Here is a 13,854-nt window from a genome sequence, read left to right as displayed (position 1 = left end):
GAGGGAGGTGGGAGGGAACATAAGTAAGCCTATGGCTGATTCATGTTGATGCTTGGTAGAGTATATGATACTGTAAAGCAATTATCCTTCAATTAAAAAAAATATTTTTTTAAAGAGTGTCTTCCTTAAGGTTTTGAGAATTGAATTCTGTGAAGCTGAACAAAATAATTTTAGATAAATAATAACATAATTTTAAATCCAGCTTTATCTACAGTTTGCCTCATTATTAACTTTGTAAATGGTAAAATATCCTCCAAGAAAAATTGATGTTCCAGATGCAGAGGAGATTGGGGCAAAGTGGAGAAGTTAGCACAGATTATGGTGCCAGTACAGTTCAGCTCATTTCAGTCGCTCAGTTGTGTCCAATTCTTTGTAACCCCATGGACTGCAGCAGGCCAGGCTTCCCTGTCCATCACCAACTCTCAGGGCATGGTCAAACTCATGTCCATCGAGTTGGTGATGCCATCCAACCATCTCATTCTTTGTCATCCCCTTCTCCTCCTGCCTTCAATCCTTCCCAGCATCAGGATCTTTTCCAATGAGTCAGTTCTTCCCATCAGGTGGCTAAAGTATTGGAGCTTCAGCAACAGTCCTTCCAATGAATAATCAGGACTGATTAGGATTAACTAGTTTGATCTTCTTGCAGTCCAAGGGACTCTCAAGAGTCTTCTCCAACGCCACAGTTCAAAAGCATCAATTCTTCGGCACTCAGCCTTCTTTATGGTCCAACTCTCACATCCATATGTGACTACTGGAAAAACCATAGCTTTGACTAGACGGACCTTTGTGGGCAAAGTAATGTCTCTGCTTTTTAATATGATGTCTAGGTTTGTCATAGCTTTTCTTCCAAGGAGCAAATGTCTTTTAATTTCATGGCTGCAGTCACCATCTGTAGTGATTTGGAGCCCAGGAAAATAAAGTCTGTTACTGTTTCCATTGTCTCCCCATCTACCGTGCCAGACTCAGATTCAAATCTGGCTCTGTTACTTACTAGCTGTGTAACCTTGGTCAAGTTATTTGACCTTCCTGTGCCTCAGTATTCTCAGATCACAGTAATCTAATAGCAGTGCCCATTAGCAGTGTCTATGAATGCACTTGGTAGCACCCTGTAAAGCTATGCAAACATAAGTCATAATCATAAGAAGGCACAGCCAGAGAAAGGGAAAATCAATGTATCTCAGGCACAGAAAATGGGAAATGAGTGAGTTTTGAACAGGAGGTGTGGTCAACATAGTCAGATGTTGCAAAGAGGTCAGGGCAAAGAGTAACCTTTGAGAGTGCTCTTCAGATGTGATCTGATGCTGCTACCGCTGCTAAGTCACTTCAGTCATGTCCGACTCTGTGCGACCCCATAGACGGCAGCCCACCAGGCTCCTCCGTCCCTGGGATTCTCCAGGCAAGAATACAGATGTGGTCTAGCATAAAATAAACCTGAATGAAATAGTTCCCAATATTATACATACATATGTAGCATAGACATTCTGAGGATACACGCAAGATGCCCTCAAGATGCTTGAAACCTTCATAGCTGTCAACTCCCAGCTTACATGAAGTTAACTTGTAGAGTAATAGCTTTACGTAGCTTTCTCCCTGGGCCCAAGGCCAGACTGAGAGAGATTTAAAGCACAGGCAACAGAAGCTCGTCTTTTGTCCCTTTGCCCAAGGAACACTAGCTCTTCCACTCCATTTTAATCCAAACCATACCTTCACTGCAATTTCCCAACACATAAAAGCTAAAAGGAGTTTCCACCAAGTACCCGCCATGAAACAGTTTACGTGGAAAATTCTGAAAGAGTTGGGCATACCAGACTACCTGATCTGCCTCTTGAGAAACCTGTATGCAGGTCAGGAAGCAACAATTAGAACTGGACATGGAACAACAGACTGGTTCCAAATAGGAAAAGGAGTACGTCAAGGCTGTATATTGTCACCCTGCTTATTTAACTTCTATGCAGAGTACATCATGAGAAACGCTGGGCTGGAAGAAGCACAAGCTGGAATCAAGATTGCCGGGAGAAATATCAATAACCTCAGATATGCAGATGACACCACCCTTATGGCAGAAAGTGAAGAAGAACTAAAGAGCCTCTTGATGAAAGTGAAAGAGGAGAGTGAAAATTTGGCTTAAAGCTCAACATTCAGAAAACTAAGATCATGGCATCCGGTCTCATCACTTCATGGCAGATAGATGGGGAAACAGTGGAAACAGTGTCAGACTTTATTTTTCTGGCCTCCAAAATCACTGCAGATGGTGATTACAGCCATGAAATTAAAAGATGCTTACTCCTTGGAAGGAAAGTTATGACCAACCTAGACAGCATATTAAAAAGCAGAGACATTACTTTGCCAACAAAAGTCCATCTAGTCAAGGCTATGGTTTTTCCAGTGGTCACGTATGGATGTGAGAGTTGGATTATAAACAAAGCTGAGTGCCAAAGAATTGATGCTTTTGAACTGTGGTGTTGGAGAAGACTCTTGAGAGTCCCTTGGACTGCAAGGAAATCCAACCAGTCCATCCTAAAGATCAGTCCTGGGTGTTCATTGGAAGGACTGATGTTGAGGCTGAAACTCCAATACTTTGGCCAGCTGATGCAAAGAGCTGACTCACTGGAAAAGATCCTGATGCTGGGAAAGATTGAGGGCAGGAGAAGGGGACGACAGAGGATGAGATGGTTGGATGGCATCACCGACTCGATGGACATGGGTTTGGATGGACTCCGGGAGTTGGTGATGGACAGGGGTCCTGGCGTGCTGCGGTTCATGGGGTCACAAAGAGCTGGACACGACTGAGCGACTGAACTGAACTGAACTGAAGTGGCATTCCACGTGATTCTGTTTCATGCTCCCTCTGTTAATCCCAAGCATAACATCCTTTCTTCCCCTAAAAAGTCTGGCTCCCTAATTCCTACTCCTCAGCCTTGATCTCTGAACATCAGCAAAATCTCCTAGCTAACTTTGCACATGCCTTAGAGAACTGGCAATCTATGTCTAAGAAACCCTCAGAAGTGCTTCCCAAAGGTTCAGCGGAATGAGGTTTTCAGAGTTGCCACAAAGAATGATCCTACAGGCATCCACTGAGCATGTGATACCACCACTGTTAATTTCTGAATGATGACACTGACAGGTGAAAAGGGAAGTAAAGATACTTTATAGAAACTGTATGTGTTTCTGAGTATATCTTTACTTGTTGAAATTAACTTGAGAATTTCTATCAAATGTAGAGCTAAAACATAGATCACCTCTTTAAAAACAATATCTCAAAGACTCTAAGAATTATATATTTTTATAATTTTCATATATTTTTCAGTCTATCGTAAGTAGAGACTCATGAGAGAATCTCCTTATATCTTTCAAAAACTTGACATTGCTTCTCCAAATTTTGAATCACTGGTTTCACCAAGTATCGGATGTACAGGATTACTACTTGGATTTCCGAGAAAAAATAAAACTTTTAACTGTTAAGATCTACTACAATATTTTCAGTTATGCCAGGTATGGTTTACAAAATTAAGATTAATAGATATTACCTTTTCTGTCAAAAAATTCAATCAGTGCTGAACTCTCCTCAGGGAAATATTCGATGCTGGCAACTCTTCCCCCTCCATTATGAGGATTTTCAAATAAACATTTTAAATCATGGTCATGAACACCAGGTGGCAGGTTTTCAACTCGAATTGTTTTTGTCACTTCCAGAAGTCTTGCAGAAAGCTGAAGTCTTTTCACTGAATTGTGCTTGGGACATTCACCAACAAATTTCAAGGCATCTACAAACCAAAATAAATAAATCAATCAAAAAATTATATCTTTATATTGTATAGAAGAAATTGAATATTAATTGAGAAAAAGGAAGCAGGCTAAGCACTCAATTTTTAAATGCAAGATTTTAATCCCCACAGGAGACTCTATATGCCTATAGATTCTGTGGAAGCTTCTGAAAAACAGTGCAAATAGGAATGTCTTACCGGTATTGCTGACAAGCATGTCCCTGCCTTTAGTCACAGCTCTCTCCACCTCCTTGACATCACTACCTGAATGCATCTCTACAACACAAAACTTATTTCACTCTTTCCTCAAGTCCTGAAATGGCTCCCCATCACTTGCAGGCATGAGTTTAAACTCCTTAGTCAGGCATACAATGCCCTTGGCTGCTGCTGCTAAGTCACTTGGCTATCTGACCCCAAACTAATTTCTAAACATCACCTCTGTTTATTACCTCCATTTATTTTATTTTCCATATTGACACACAACCCAGTCATTCTTTCAAAAACTCCATTCTCTCTTGCCTTTGTATATATAATTCCCTGTGCCTAAAATGCCCTTCTCCAATGTTTTTATCCTGCTCCTGTTCCTCCTTCTGGACTCAGTCCAATTATCTCTTTCAAATTAATAAATATTGATAGTGAGTCCATGATGTACAAGACACCATGCTAGGATCTGGGGATACAGGGATGAATGTAACATGTCCTTGAAAGCTCACCATCCAAGAGGGAAGAAGTCTTGAAAGCAAACAAATGGCCTATTTGGGGATCAAATGAGGTGGGAAAACTAAGACTGGGAATCAGACAAGGATTCCCAGAGTAAGCAGTCACTGATCTGAGTTTTGAAGGACAAAGAAGAGTTTATCAGGGAGATAAGGGGAGGAAGGGGCTTTTCAGGTGGCTCAGTGGTAAACAATCTGCCTGCCAGTGCAGGAGACTGGGGTTCAATCCCTGGGTTGGGAAGATCTCCTGGACCCACTCCAGTATTCTTGCCAGGATAATCCCATGGACAGAGGAGCCTGACGGGCTACAGTCCATGAGTTTGCAAAGAGTGGGACATGACTGAGCAACTGAGCACACAAGGGGAGGAAACTTTTCAGGCAGAGGGACTAGTAGGGTGTATAAACAACACAGCATATCTGAGATCTGATAGCCTGTTACTTCTGCAGTATAGACATCAAAGAAGACCAAGTCACCATGTTGGGTCCCCTTTCCTCCCATTCCCCACAGCCTGCTGTTCACAGCTGAGAAAAGCAGCTTTTCCTCCTGCATCTTCATTACTGACTTATGAATGGGTTTCTTCCTGCCCCATATGAGTTCCTCAAGAGCCGTAACCAAGAATCATTCACCTTTGTACCTACAGCCCCTAGACTAGTACCTCACACCTAGTAGGTATGCAAGATTTTTGCTCAGCGAACAAAAGCAAGTCGACTTAGTTTTACCTTTATATGAAATAATCATAAATTGAACCTGTGCTGGTTTGATTAAGATCAACCATTCCACTGCCATGACCATGGAATAGTGAGGGCTTGGAATTGGAAAATTTCCTTGTCTTCTGCAGATAGCTCTTCCAATTTCAGAAACTGTCCACAGACTCCCCACACAGACCTTAAAGAGCATGCACTTTCTGCAGCAACTGCATTTACTCATCCCTGCATATGTGATAACCATGCAAGTACTAAGGAAATATATGGTAAAGGGAATACGAGAACAGGCTCTATAGAGGTTGGCTGCCTCGGTTCAAATCTAGCTCTTCCAGGTACTAGCATCTCTGTCTCCCCAACTGTAAAATGAAGGACAATAATAACCTCAGAAGGCTGTTGAAATGAACAAATAAATTGATACATGGAACAAACTCAGCATAGTACCTGACTTACAGTAGCAGTATTGCTATTACTCTCCAGTAAGTCCAGTTAAGTAACACAGATCAATATTTACTCATCTCAGTGAGATAACACACAGGAAACACTGAGTCCTCTGCTCAGAATCTCTAATAACCTGAGACTTTAGATTTCTATTTGGGTGTGTTACTTCTGTCTCACTTCTCTCTCAGTCTCTTGTCTGTTTCTCTCTCACACACACACACGCACACCTACACACAACTCATACAATAAAGTTTGTTTATTAAACATACCAGAGTTTGGTTTCAAGATGAATTTGCTTCTCTTTCAAAATAAGAAATTAATATTAACTTACAAGCTACTAGAGGGGCTGCCGCGGTGGTTCAGATGATAAGGAATCTGCCTGCAATTCAAGAGACCCAAGTTTGGTCCCTGGGTCAGGAAAATTCCCTAGAGAATGAAATGGCAACCAACTCCTGCCTGGAGAATTCCATGGACGGAGGAGCCTGATGTGCTATTAGAAAGAATGAAGCTTTCAGAGACGTTCCATAAGCTAGGTGTTCCAAACCCCAAAGTGTAGTGCAAGAAGGCTGACAAATGGAGCATCATTTGATCTTACCAGTATACGTTTGAAAGGTAACTACAGCCACATTAAAGTCTCGTATGATTTCCAATTTAAAGTTATCATTCGTCAGGCCACTTATATTCTCCACTAAAAAGATTAACATCTCATCAGTCACATTTGCCTTGAGATTTTCAAATGCAACCAAAGAGGAAATATCTTCACACTCTTTTGGGGTGTCTTCCTCTTTTTCTGATCTTCTACTGAGAGAGAGGTCTTCCTCTAGTTCTTTTGATGCATCTGATTTTAGGGAGACAAAAGGGTACAAGATGTTAGATTTATCTATCATGTTCTTAGCAAAATAAATTATCATAGGCTAATATGTAAAATAGATAGCCAGTGGGCATTTGCTATATGACTCAGGGAACTTAAACCAGGGCTCTGTAACAACCTAGAGAGGTGGGGTGGGGAGGGAGGTGGAAGGGAGGTTCAAGAAAGAGGGGACATATGGATACCTATGGCTGAGTCATGTTGATGTTTGACAGAAACCAACACAATACTGTAAAACAATTATCCTTCAGTTAAGAATAAATAAATGTAAAAAAATTATCACAGGCTAATTACACTGCCTGCTTCCTTTCCTGGTTTCAAAGTTGACATAAGTTACACAAGTAACATGTCAATTATGTCTCAATAAAACTAGAATAAAGCAAAACCAATACAATATTGTAAAGTAATAAGCCTCCAATTTAAATAAATAAATTTAAATTTAAAAAAAAGAAAGATTAAGAACTGGGGAAAAAATGGATCTTAGAAGACTTTCAGCTTAATTTAGTTAAAAATAAAAAGTAGTATTTGATATGATGCTGATCATGATTATGTTCAATTTTATTACACTCTTTTCTGCCTTGTTTCTCTGAGGAACCTGCCTTGCTTTTCATAACACTTGGCATATATTTCTATCACAGCACCGTATTACAGTTACTGAACCAAGCTTCTCCAAAGCAAGGGACACATTTATTCATCTTCGTATTTCTGGCTCATGGTATACAGCTGAGGCTCAATAAATGTCTGCTGAATTGAAGATTCACTGCTTAGATTACTGGAGGAAAGCAAGATTATCCAATGATGCCCAAACATGGGAATCACCTAACATATTATGTTCTGAAAAGCAATAATTTCCAATCACTGGAGGAAAAAAAAGGATTCTTATAGCGAATGACTAAGGAATGCACATGGAAGATAAAATGGCACAGAGAATTATGTGTATACCTCAAACTTGTGGAATAGCAACCACCCCAGTCAGGTGTACCTCTCTACTGTGACCATAACGAGTTGCATATACACTTGACCCTTGAACAACATGGGGATTAGGAGCCCAACCCCCTGCACAGTCAAGTACCTGTGTATAACTTTGACTCCTCAGAATCCTAACTACTAATAGCCTACTGTTGACCGGAAGCCTTACCAGTAACATGAACAGTCGATTAACACATATTTTGTATGTTATATGTACATCTACATATATTTTATGTGTTCACGATATAACTAATTTTTTCTTAATTTGCTCAGTATTTCTAAGCTATGTGGTTCATCTCTGAATTTCTTCCAATTGTCACAAATTTCCAAAAATTTTTCAAATATATTTATTGAAAAAAATTCATGTACAACTTGATCCACGCAGTTCAAATCTAGGTTGTTCAAGGGTTAACTGTATACAGAAGATCAGTCTCACACTATGCTTGTGCCCTGAAGCATGATGAGTATGTCATGATCTTCAGACATTCTGTGAGCAACTATCCCCTTAGAGCCCTATGTTCATGGCACTGGTTGTGTGGTGATGGGTACACACAAAAAATGTTGGAAAAGGAAATTACCAGTTTTCTAAAGGAGGTACACAAAAAATAAAAATAAGAAAGGGAGCTGACATTATTATGGCAGAGTAAAGGCTATCTGCTCACCAAACCCATTTTGTTTTCATCCTGGGCAACATTTCTGAAAACTATTAACTCCATTCCAGTTAATTTCAAGAGTCCTGGCCTTAGGGCCATTGTCAAGATTCAGTGTGAAGCAACTATTCAACAAAGAACCTCTTCTTCCAACTCTTAAAGGGGTCAACTTAAGTATCTTGTTGAAGACCACCCCAATTCCTGGCTGGTTACTACAATTAGAGTCAAGCTCAGGTTACAACAGGTTTAGTAAATGCATCTAAAATCTCCAGGACATTGGTGGAGGCTGATTGGCGCTCCCTGAGTACATACTTGGAGCATTAAGCAAATCTGAAACAGTGCTAACAAATCAGTTAAGACAGAGTTAGGCTGAAATCTATGAAACCATAAGAAACACAGACTTGATTAATTCCAAAAATGGTACAGATGTAAATGTACTACAAATATAAAACCACTTTCTGGTACAAAATTGAGCTTGAAGGTACAGCATGCAAAGAATCTTTCAAGAAACAGATATGGGTTTAGGGAGTCACAGTGAACAAATACTGGGAGTTGGGCGAGCCATATCTGAAGAAGACAAAGCAGAACTTCCTCTAAAGAGACAAAAAATTCTTGTCTCATAAGAAGCAGGAGTTTCTCAACCATGCATACTCCATTCTACAGTTTAATAGTACATCCATGTTAGGCAGAAACAACCTATACATCCCTATCCAGGCATTTTGCCAAGTTAAGGCAGATCTCATCCCAGAGCCATTTTCAGAAAAGGAAAGTTGCAAAAATCTAAACATGTTCTTAAAAAAATTTCAATTTTAGAGGACAATATTTAAACTTTTCTTGGGAATTCCTCTTCCCTAAGGTTTGGATATATGGATCACCTTCTCTTTCCTGCTTGGCCATTCAGCCCAGTCCATCTTCCTCCCATTTAGAACAGCATGCTTAGCCAGGAAAGCTTGTGTCTTCTTTAACAAACGTCAGGTGGTACGCAGGCCAACACCCAGACACAAGCCAAGTAGCAGAGTCCACAACAGCTACTGGATTGCTGGCTGTTTCCTACAGCAGATGGGATAAGTGCTGATCTGGAGGGCTGCATTCATATCCTGCACCCAGCGCTCAGAAAGCAGAGTCAACTGACTTAGCTGCACACAGCTCCCACTGTCACGTCACGTCCCTGCTTCTCAACAGGTGATTGGGCACAGGTAGAGTCTAAAGGTCACTTCATCCACCTACAGGTACCTCTTTATCTTCCCATCAATTGCAAGGTACTCTCAGTCCCCACAGAGAGAGTTGTTCCCATCCTTCTGATCTGAACCCTTAGAACTCAAGAGGCAGCCGTTGAGCAGATGGCTGAGAGGATGGAGATGATGCAGCCCAAAGCATCTCTCAGCTGAGCAAACCCTGCCTTATGAGGTCAAGAAGAAAAGGGTGACCTCTGCAATGCAAAGTGTTTAGTAAAAGCAAAACTGCCTGATAAATGGAAGTTACCTGATTCTTCAACCTGTTCTTTGGTCTTGGATTCCTGAAATCAAACAATAAAGTCGCATTAATAAATTACTAATAATTTATTTACATTAAGAAAGTGTCCCTAGGGCCAGCCTAAAGATGTAGGGTCTACAGAAATGATAACTAAAAACTCAGGCAATAATGCTATTGAATATACCTCACATTTCATGGCATATCCACTTAGCACACAATCACCAGTAAAAACGAGTCACAAAACTCCAAAGGAACACCAAATGTTCGTGGTAAGACCTAAATCAGAGAAATAATGCAGCTCATGTTCTTTTCCCCATTTAACAATGAATGTTTTTTAATTCAATACTAAATATTGAATGTTTAGTATTAACAAGCACTAGGCCAAGTGCTTTACTAAGACTGTATCATTTAATCCTCACCACAATCCTGACAAAACTGAAGAGGTCAACACTATTACTATCCCATTTTACAACTGAGGAAATACTTAACATATGGAGTGTAGATCACTCGCCCCTCTAAACCATGTGAAAATAAAACAAATATGGCAAGTTCCAGGTTATTAAGTACCTAGGATGAACGGACCCAAGATTTTACATCTCAAACCATCATTATGGTAGCCCCTCAATCTTGAATTTTCATAACAACAAAAAGTGCTTCCTCTCCCATTACCCCATCACCACTCTCACTCCCTCCATATCTATAAATTGCTTTTCTCACCCCAGTGAGAGTTATACTTCTCATTCCACTATGTTTTCCTTGTCGTGGTTCCCATCCCCACATACCTTGGGAGAACAACCGACTTCCCTTGTAATCACCGCTATACTTACCTTTGTGGGAATTTTCCACTCCTGGACTTCATATGGGACTGTGGGAATCTGGACAGTTAACTTGAATGTTCCTTTTCCCGGCCATTCTAACTCATGGCTCTCTCTCTCCAGAACTCGCTGCCGAACTGAAATTTTTAAGAAAAGCTGTTAAGCAATCTTTATTAACAAAATTATTCTATGATTTCCATAAATTTCATCATCATCTGTCAGTGGCTTGGTCAACTTCTCAAGAGAGGCTGTGTATGATGAAAAGAGGAAAAGTTTAGCAAGCAGACACAGATATGAATTCTATCTTTAAATTTCCTTTTTTTTTAACCCTGAGCATGTTCCTGAATAAGCTTTACTGACAAAATCTCAGTCTTCTTGTCTGTTAATTAATGAAGACTGTCTTATGTGTTACATGGATTAGACTGAAAAAATATTATAAGGAATTTAGTACAGTACCCTTTGCTCAGTGGGCACTCAGAAAGGTAGCAATATTTATTCTACGATGAAAGGAAAGAATTAAAGCATCTCTCACTGTGAACTACTGATACTATGATATGACATTATGAAAGCCATGTTTTAGGAAACTGGCTCAGCTGACAATGAGCAGAATGGAGAGCAGCCCTCTTAAAAAGGTATTTCAATCAATTATTTAACCTGTGAAAAGAGCCTTACATAGGATAGTAAAAGGAATAGCAAAGGAGGGATGGGAAAGATTCTTACAAAATACAAAAAAGAATTAGCACGTTTGGTAGCTGAGCTGTAGTGCAAAAAAAAAAAAAAAAAAAAATGAACAGTGGACATAAGTTTTTTTTTTTTTTTTAAACTTTACATAATTGTATTAGTTTTGCCAAATATCAAAATGAATCCGTCACAGGTATACATGTGTTCCCCATCCTGAACCCTCCTCCCTCCTCCCTCCCCATACCATCCCTCTGGGTCGTCCCAGTGCACCAGCCCCAAGCATCCAGTATCGTGCATCGAACCTGGACTGGCAACTCGTTGCATACATGATATTTTACATGTTTCAGTGCCATTCTCCCAAATCTTCCCACCCTCTCCCTCTCCCACAGAGTCCATAAGGCTGTTCTATACATCAGTGTCTCTTTTGCTGTCTCATACACAGGGTTATTGTTACCATCTTTCTAAATTCCATATATATGCATTAGTATACTGTATTGGTGTTTTTCTTTCTGGCTTACTTCACTCTGTATAATAGGCTCCAGTTTCATCCACCTCATTAGAACTGATTCAAATGTATTCTTTTTAATGGCTGAGTAATACTCCATTGTGTATATGTACCATAGCTTTCTTATCCATTCATCTGCTGATGGACATCTAGGTTGCTTCCATGGACATAAGTTTAAAGACCTTGATTCAAATTCCAACTCTGCCATGAAGTAGCTGAGTCACTGAGAAAATATTTTAGCTTCTTGAGTCTCAGTTTCCTCAAGTGAAGCAGTGTCTGTGAATGAATTTTGTGACACTCATAAGGGCTATGTAAATGTAAGTTACAATAATAAGAAGGAGCAGCTAGAGAGAGAAAAAGAAAATCAGAGACCATGGTATCTGACGATGGAGAACAGGGAGTGGGTGAGTTTAGAGGGGAAGGCATGGCCGACATAGTCAGGTGGTGCAAAGAGGTCAGGGTGAAGGAGAACCTTTGGGAGTGCCTTGCAGTCACAGGTGTGGCTCTGTCATGGGTGCTGGGCTGCCGTGTTGTATTTTGATGTGGTTGCCTGCCGAAGCCAAAGATAAAAGCATGGTGACGTCTAACCACTCTTGGACTTCCTGGTAGCTCAGTGATAAAGAATCCACCTGCCAATGCAGGAGACATGGGTTCGATCCCTGGGTTGGGAAGATCCCCTGGTGAAGGAAATGGCAACCCACTCTAGTATTCTTGCCTGGAGAATCCCATGGACAGAGGAACCTAGAAGGCTACAGTCCATGGGGTCACAAAGAGTCAGACACAACTTAGCAACTAAACAACCACCACCACTTCCTTCACCCATGTGGACAGGCTGTCTTGTGCATCAATCTCAGACCATCCATATGTAATTATATTTAAGGAGAAGTTGGGTTCCCTTACCTCAAAGAAGCTGACAATAATAAGAAGCCAAATAATGAACAAAAAAAGATGACAAATATGCATATCTGAAACAGAATTTTAAATCTCACAAGTTAATTTACACTTGACTTTCCAGAAATTCAGCCAATTATATAAAACAATAGAGCTTCCAGATAGTTTGTTTCCTATCCATTAATTTCTACAGAGAAGTGCTTTGGGGCTCATTCTTATGTAAATGATAAGGCCCAAGTTGTGTTACACTATGGGCCTGCATCTGTTGGGGCCACTTCCTGTTGTGGAGGGCAGAGGGCATTCCCGAGAGAGAAGAACTCTACCCTTGGGGCAATGATGGGGTAAGTCATTCGATGTTATCAAACTCCTGACTGCTGAGAAAGCCATTCCTCTGGTAGGAAATCAAAACTAAAAGGGATTTTCCACTCCCTAAGAACTTTGAAAAAAAAAAAAAAAAAACTTTGACCATACAAGGATTTGAGTTGAACTCAGTTTGAGTGTCTGTGCAAGGGGTACTGCAAGAGGACATTCAAGAAGTCTAGGGGTGGAGGAAGGGAGGAAGTGGGCTGGGAGGTAGGAAGGAAGAAACCCGGCAGGGAGACTGAAATCATTTCTGCTTTGAGGACTAGAACAGAATGATATTATCTTCACACAATTATATTTTTGCTGTTTGTATTTTTATGATGTTTGTATTTCCTACAATCATTTCTTTTTGTTCCGGGTCATCAACAAACAACAGGGATTCTCAAATTTTAATGCTGTGCTAAGTTATTTCAGTCATGTTCGACTCTTTGCGACCCATGGACCGTAGCCCACCAGGCTCCTCTGTCCATGGGATTCTCAAGGCAAGAACACTGAAGTGGGCAGCCATTTCCTCCTCCAAGGGATCTTCCTGACCCAGGGATTGAACCCATGTCTCTTACGTCTCCTGCATTGGCAGGTGGGTTCTTTACCACTTGCACCACCTGGAAAGTCCCAAACTTCAGTGAATTGGGGTTAAACATGCAGACTCTCACCCACTCCACCCTCAGGGTACCTGAGTCTCTAGGACAAAGCTGGAAATGTGCCTGTTAACCTGTTGCGATTTGGATGCAGGGAGTCTGTGGCCCCAATTTGAGGACAACTCTTGAGGATAATGGGATTCTAAAGAAGAAAGAAGTGTCCCTAAGGGCCAGGCCGGTGGTGATGTTGACAACTGGAATCAAAATGGTAAAACCATGTGAGGAAAAGTGAAGCCCGAGGTGGAAATGACTTACATTGCACAGATACCCTTTAGAGCATTTCTTGGTGAAATTAATCCTTGGAAAACTTTTTGACATTGTTTTAAGGGCTCTGAGTCAAGCTCATCTGATCCATGCCTACATCTCTTCTGTCACACT

The 13,854-nt window shown here is 40.7% G+C and overlaps 2 protein-coding genes across 3 annotated transcripts in view; one reads left to right on the top strand and one right to left on the bottom strand.

The window, feature by feature from the left end:
• Positions 1-13,854, top strand: part of MIX23 (mitochondrial matrix import factor 23) — a 263,993-nt gene that overhangs the window by 33,208 nt on the left and 216,931 nt on the right. The gene's annotated exons all lie outside the window — the stretch shown is intronic.
• Positions 1-13,854, bottom strand: part of PARP14 (poly(ADP-ribose) polymerase family member 14) — a 47,155-nt gene that overhangs the window by 30,802 nt on the left and 2,499 nt on the right. The window contains exons 2-5 of the mRNA XM_055568378.1: positions 10,411-10,535; positions 9,593-9,626; positions 6,219-6,461; positions 3,528-3,764 (exon numbers count right to left, since the gene is read on the bottom strand). Of these exons, the coding sequence (XP_055424353.1) occupies positions 3,528-3,764; positions 6,219-6,461; positions 9,593-9,626; positions 10,411-10,535 (639 nt within the window). The remainder of the gene's footprint in view (positions 1-3,527; positions 3,765-6,218; positions 6,462-9,592; positions 9,627-10,410; positions 10,536-13,854) is intronic.

The sequence above is a fragment of the Bubalus kerabau genome, chromosome 2, assembly GCF_029407905.1.
Source record: "Bubalus kerabau isolate K-KA32 ecotype Philippines breed swamp buffalo chromosome 2, PCC_UOA_SB_1v2, whole genome shotgun sequence".
Classification (NCBI taxonomy): domain Eukaryota; kingdom Metazoa; phylum Chordata; class Mammalia; order Artiodactyla; family Bovidae; genus Bubalus; species Bubalus kerabau.
The sequence above is the reverse complement of the archived record's forward strand: the minus strand, read 5'-3'. Positions and strand labels throughout refer to the sequence as shown.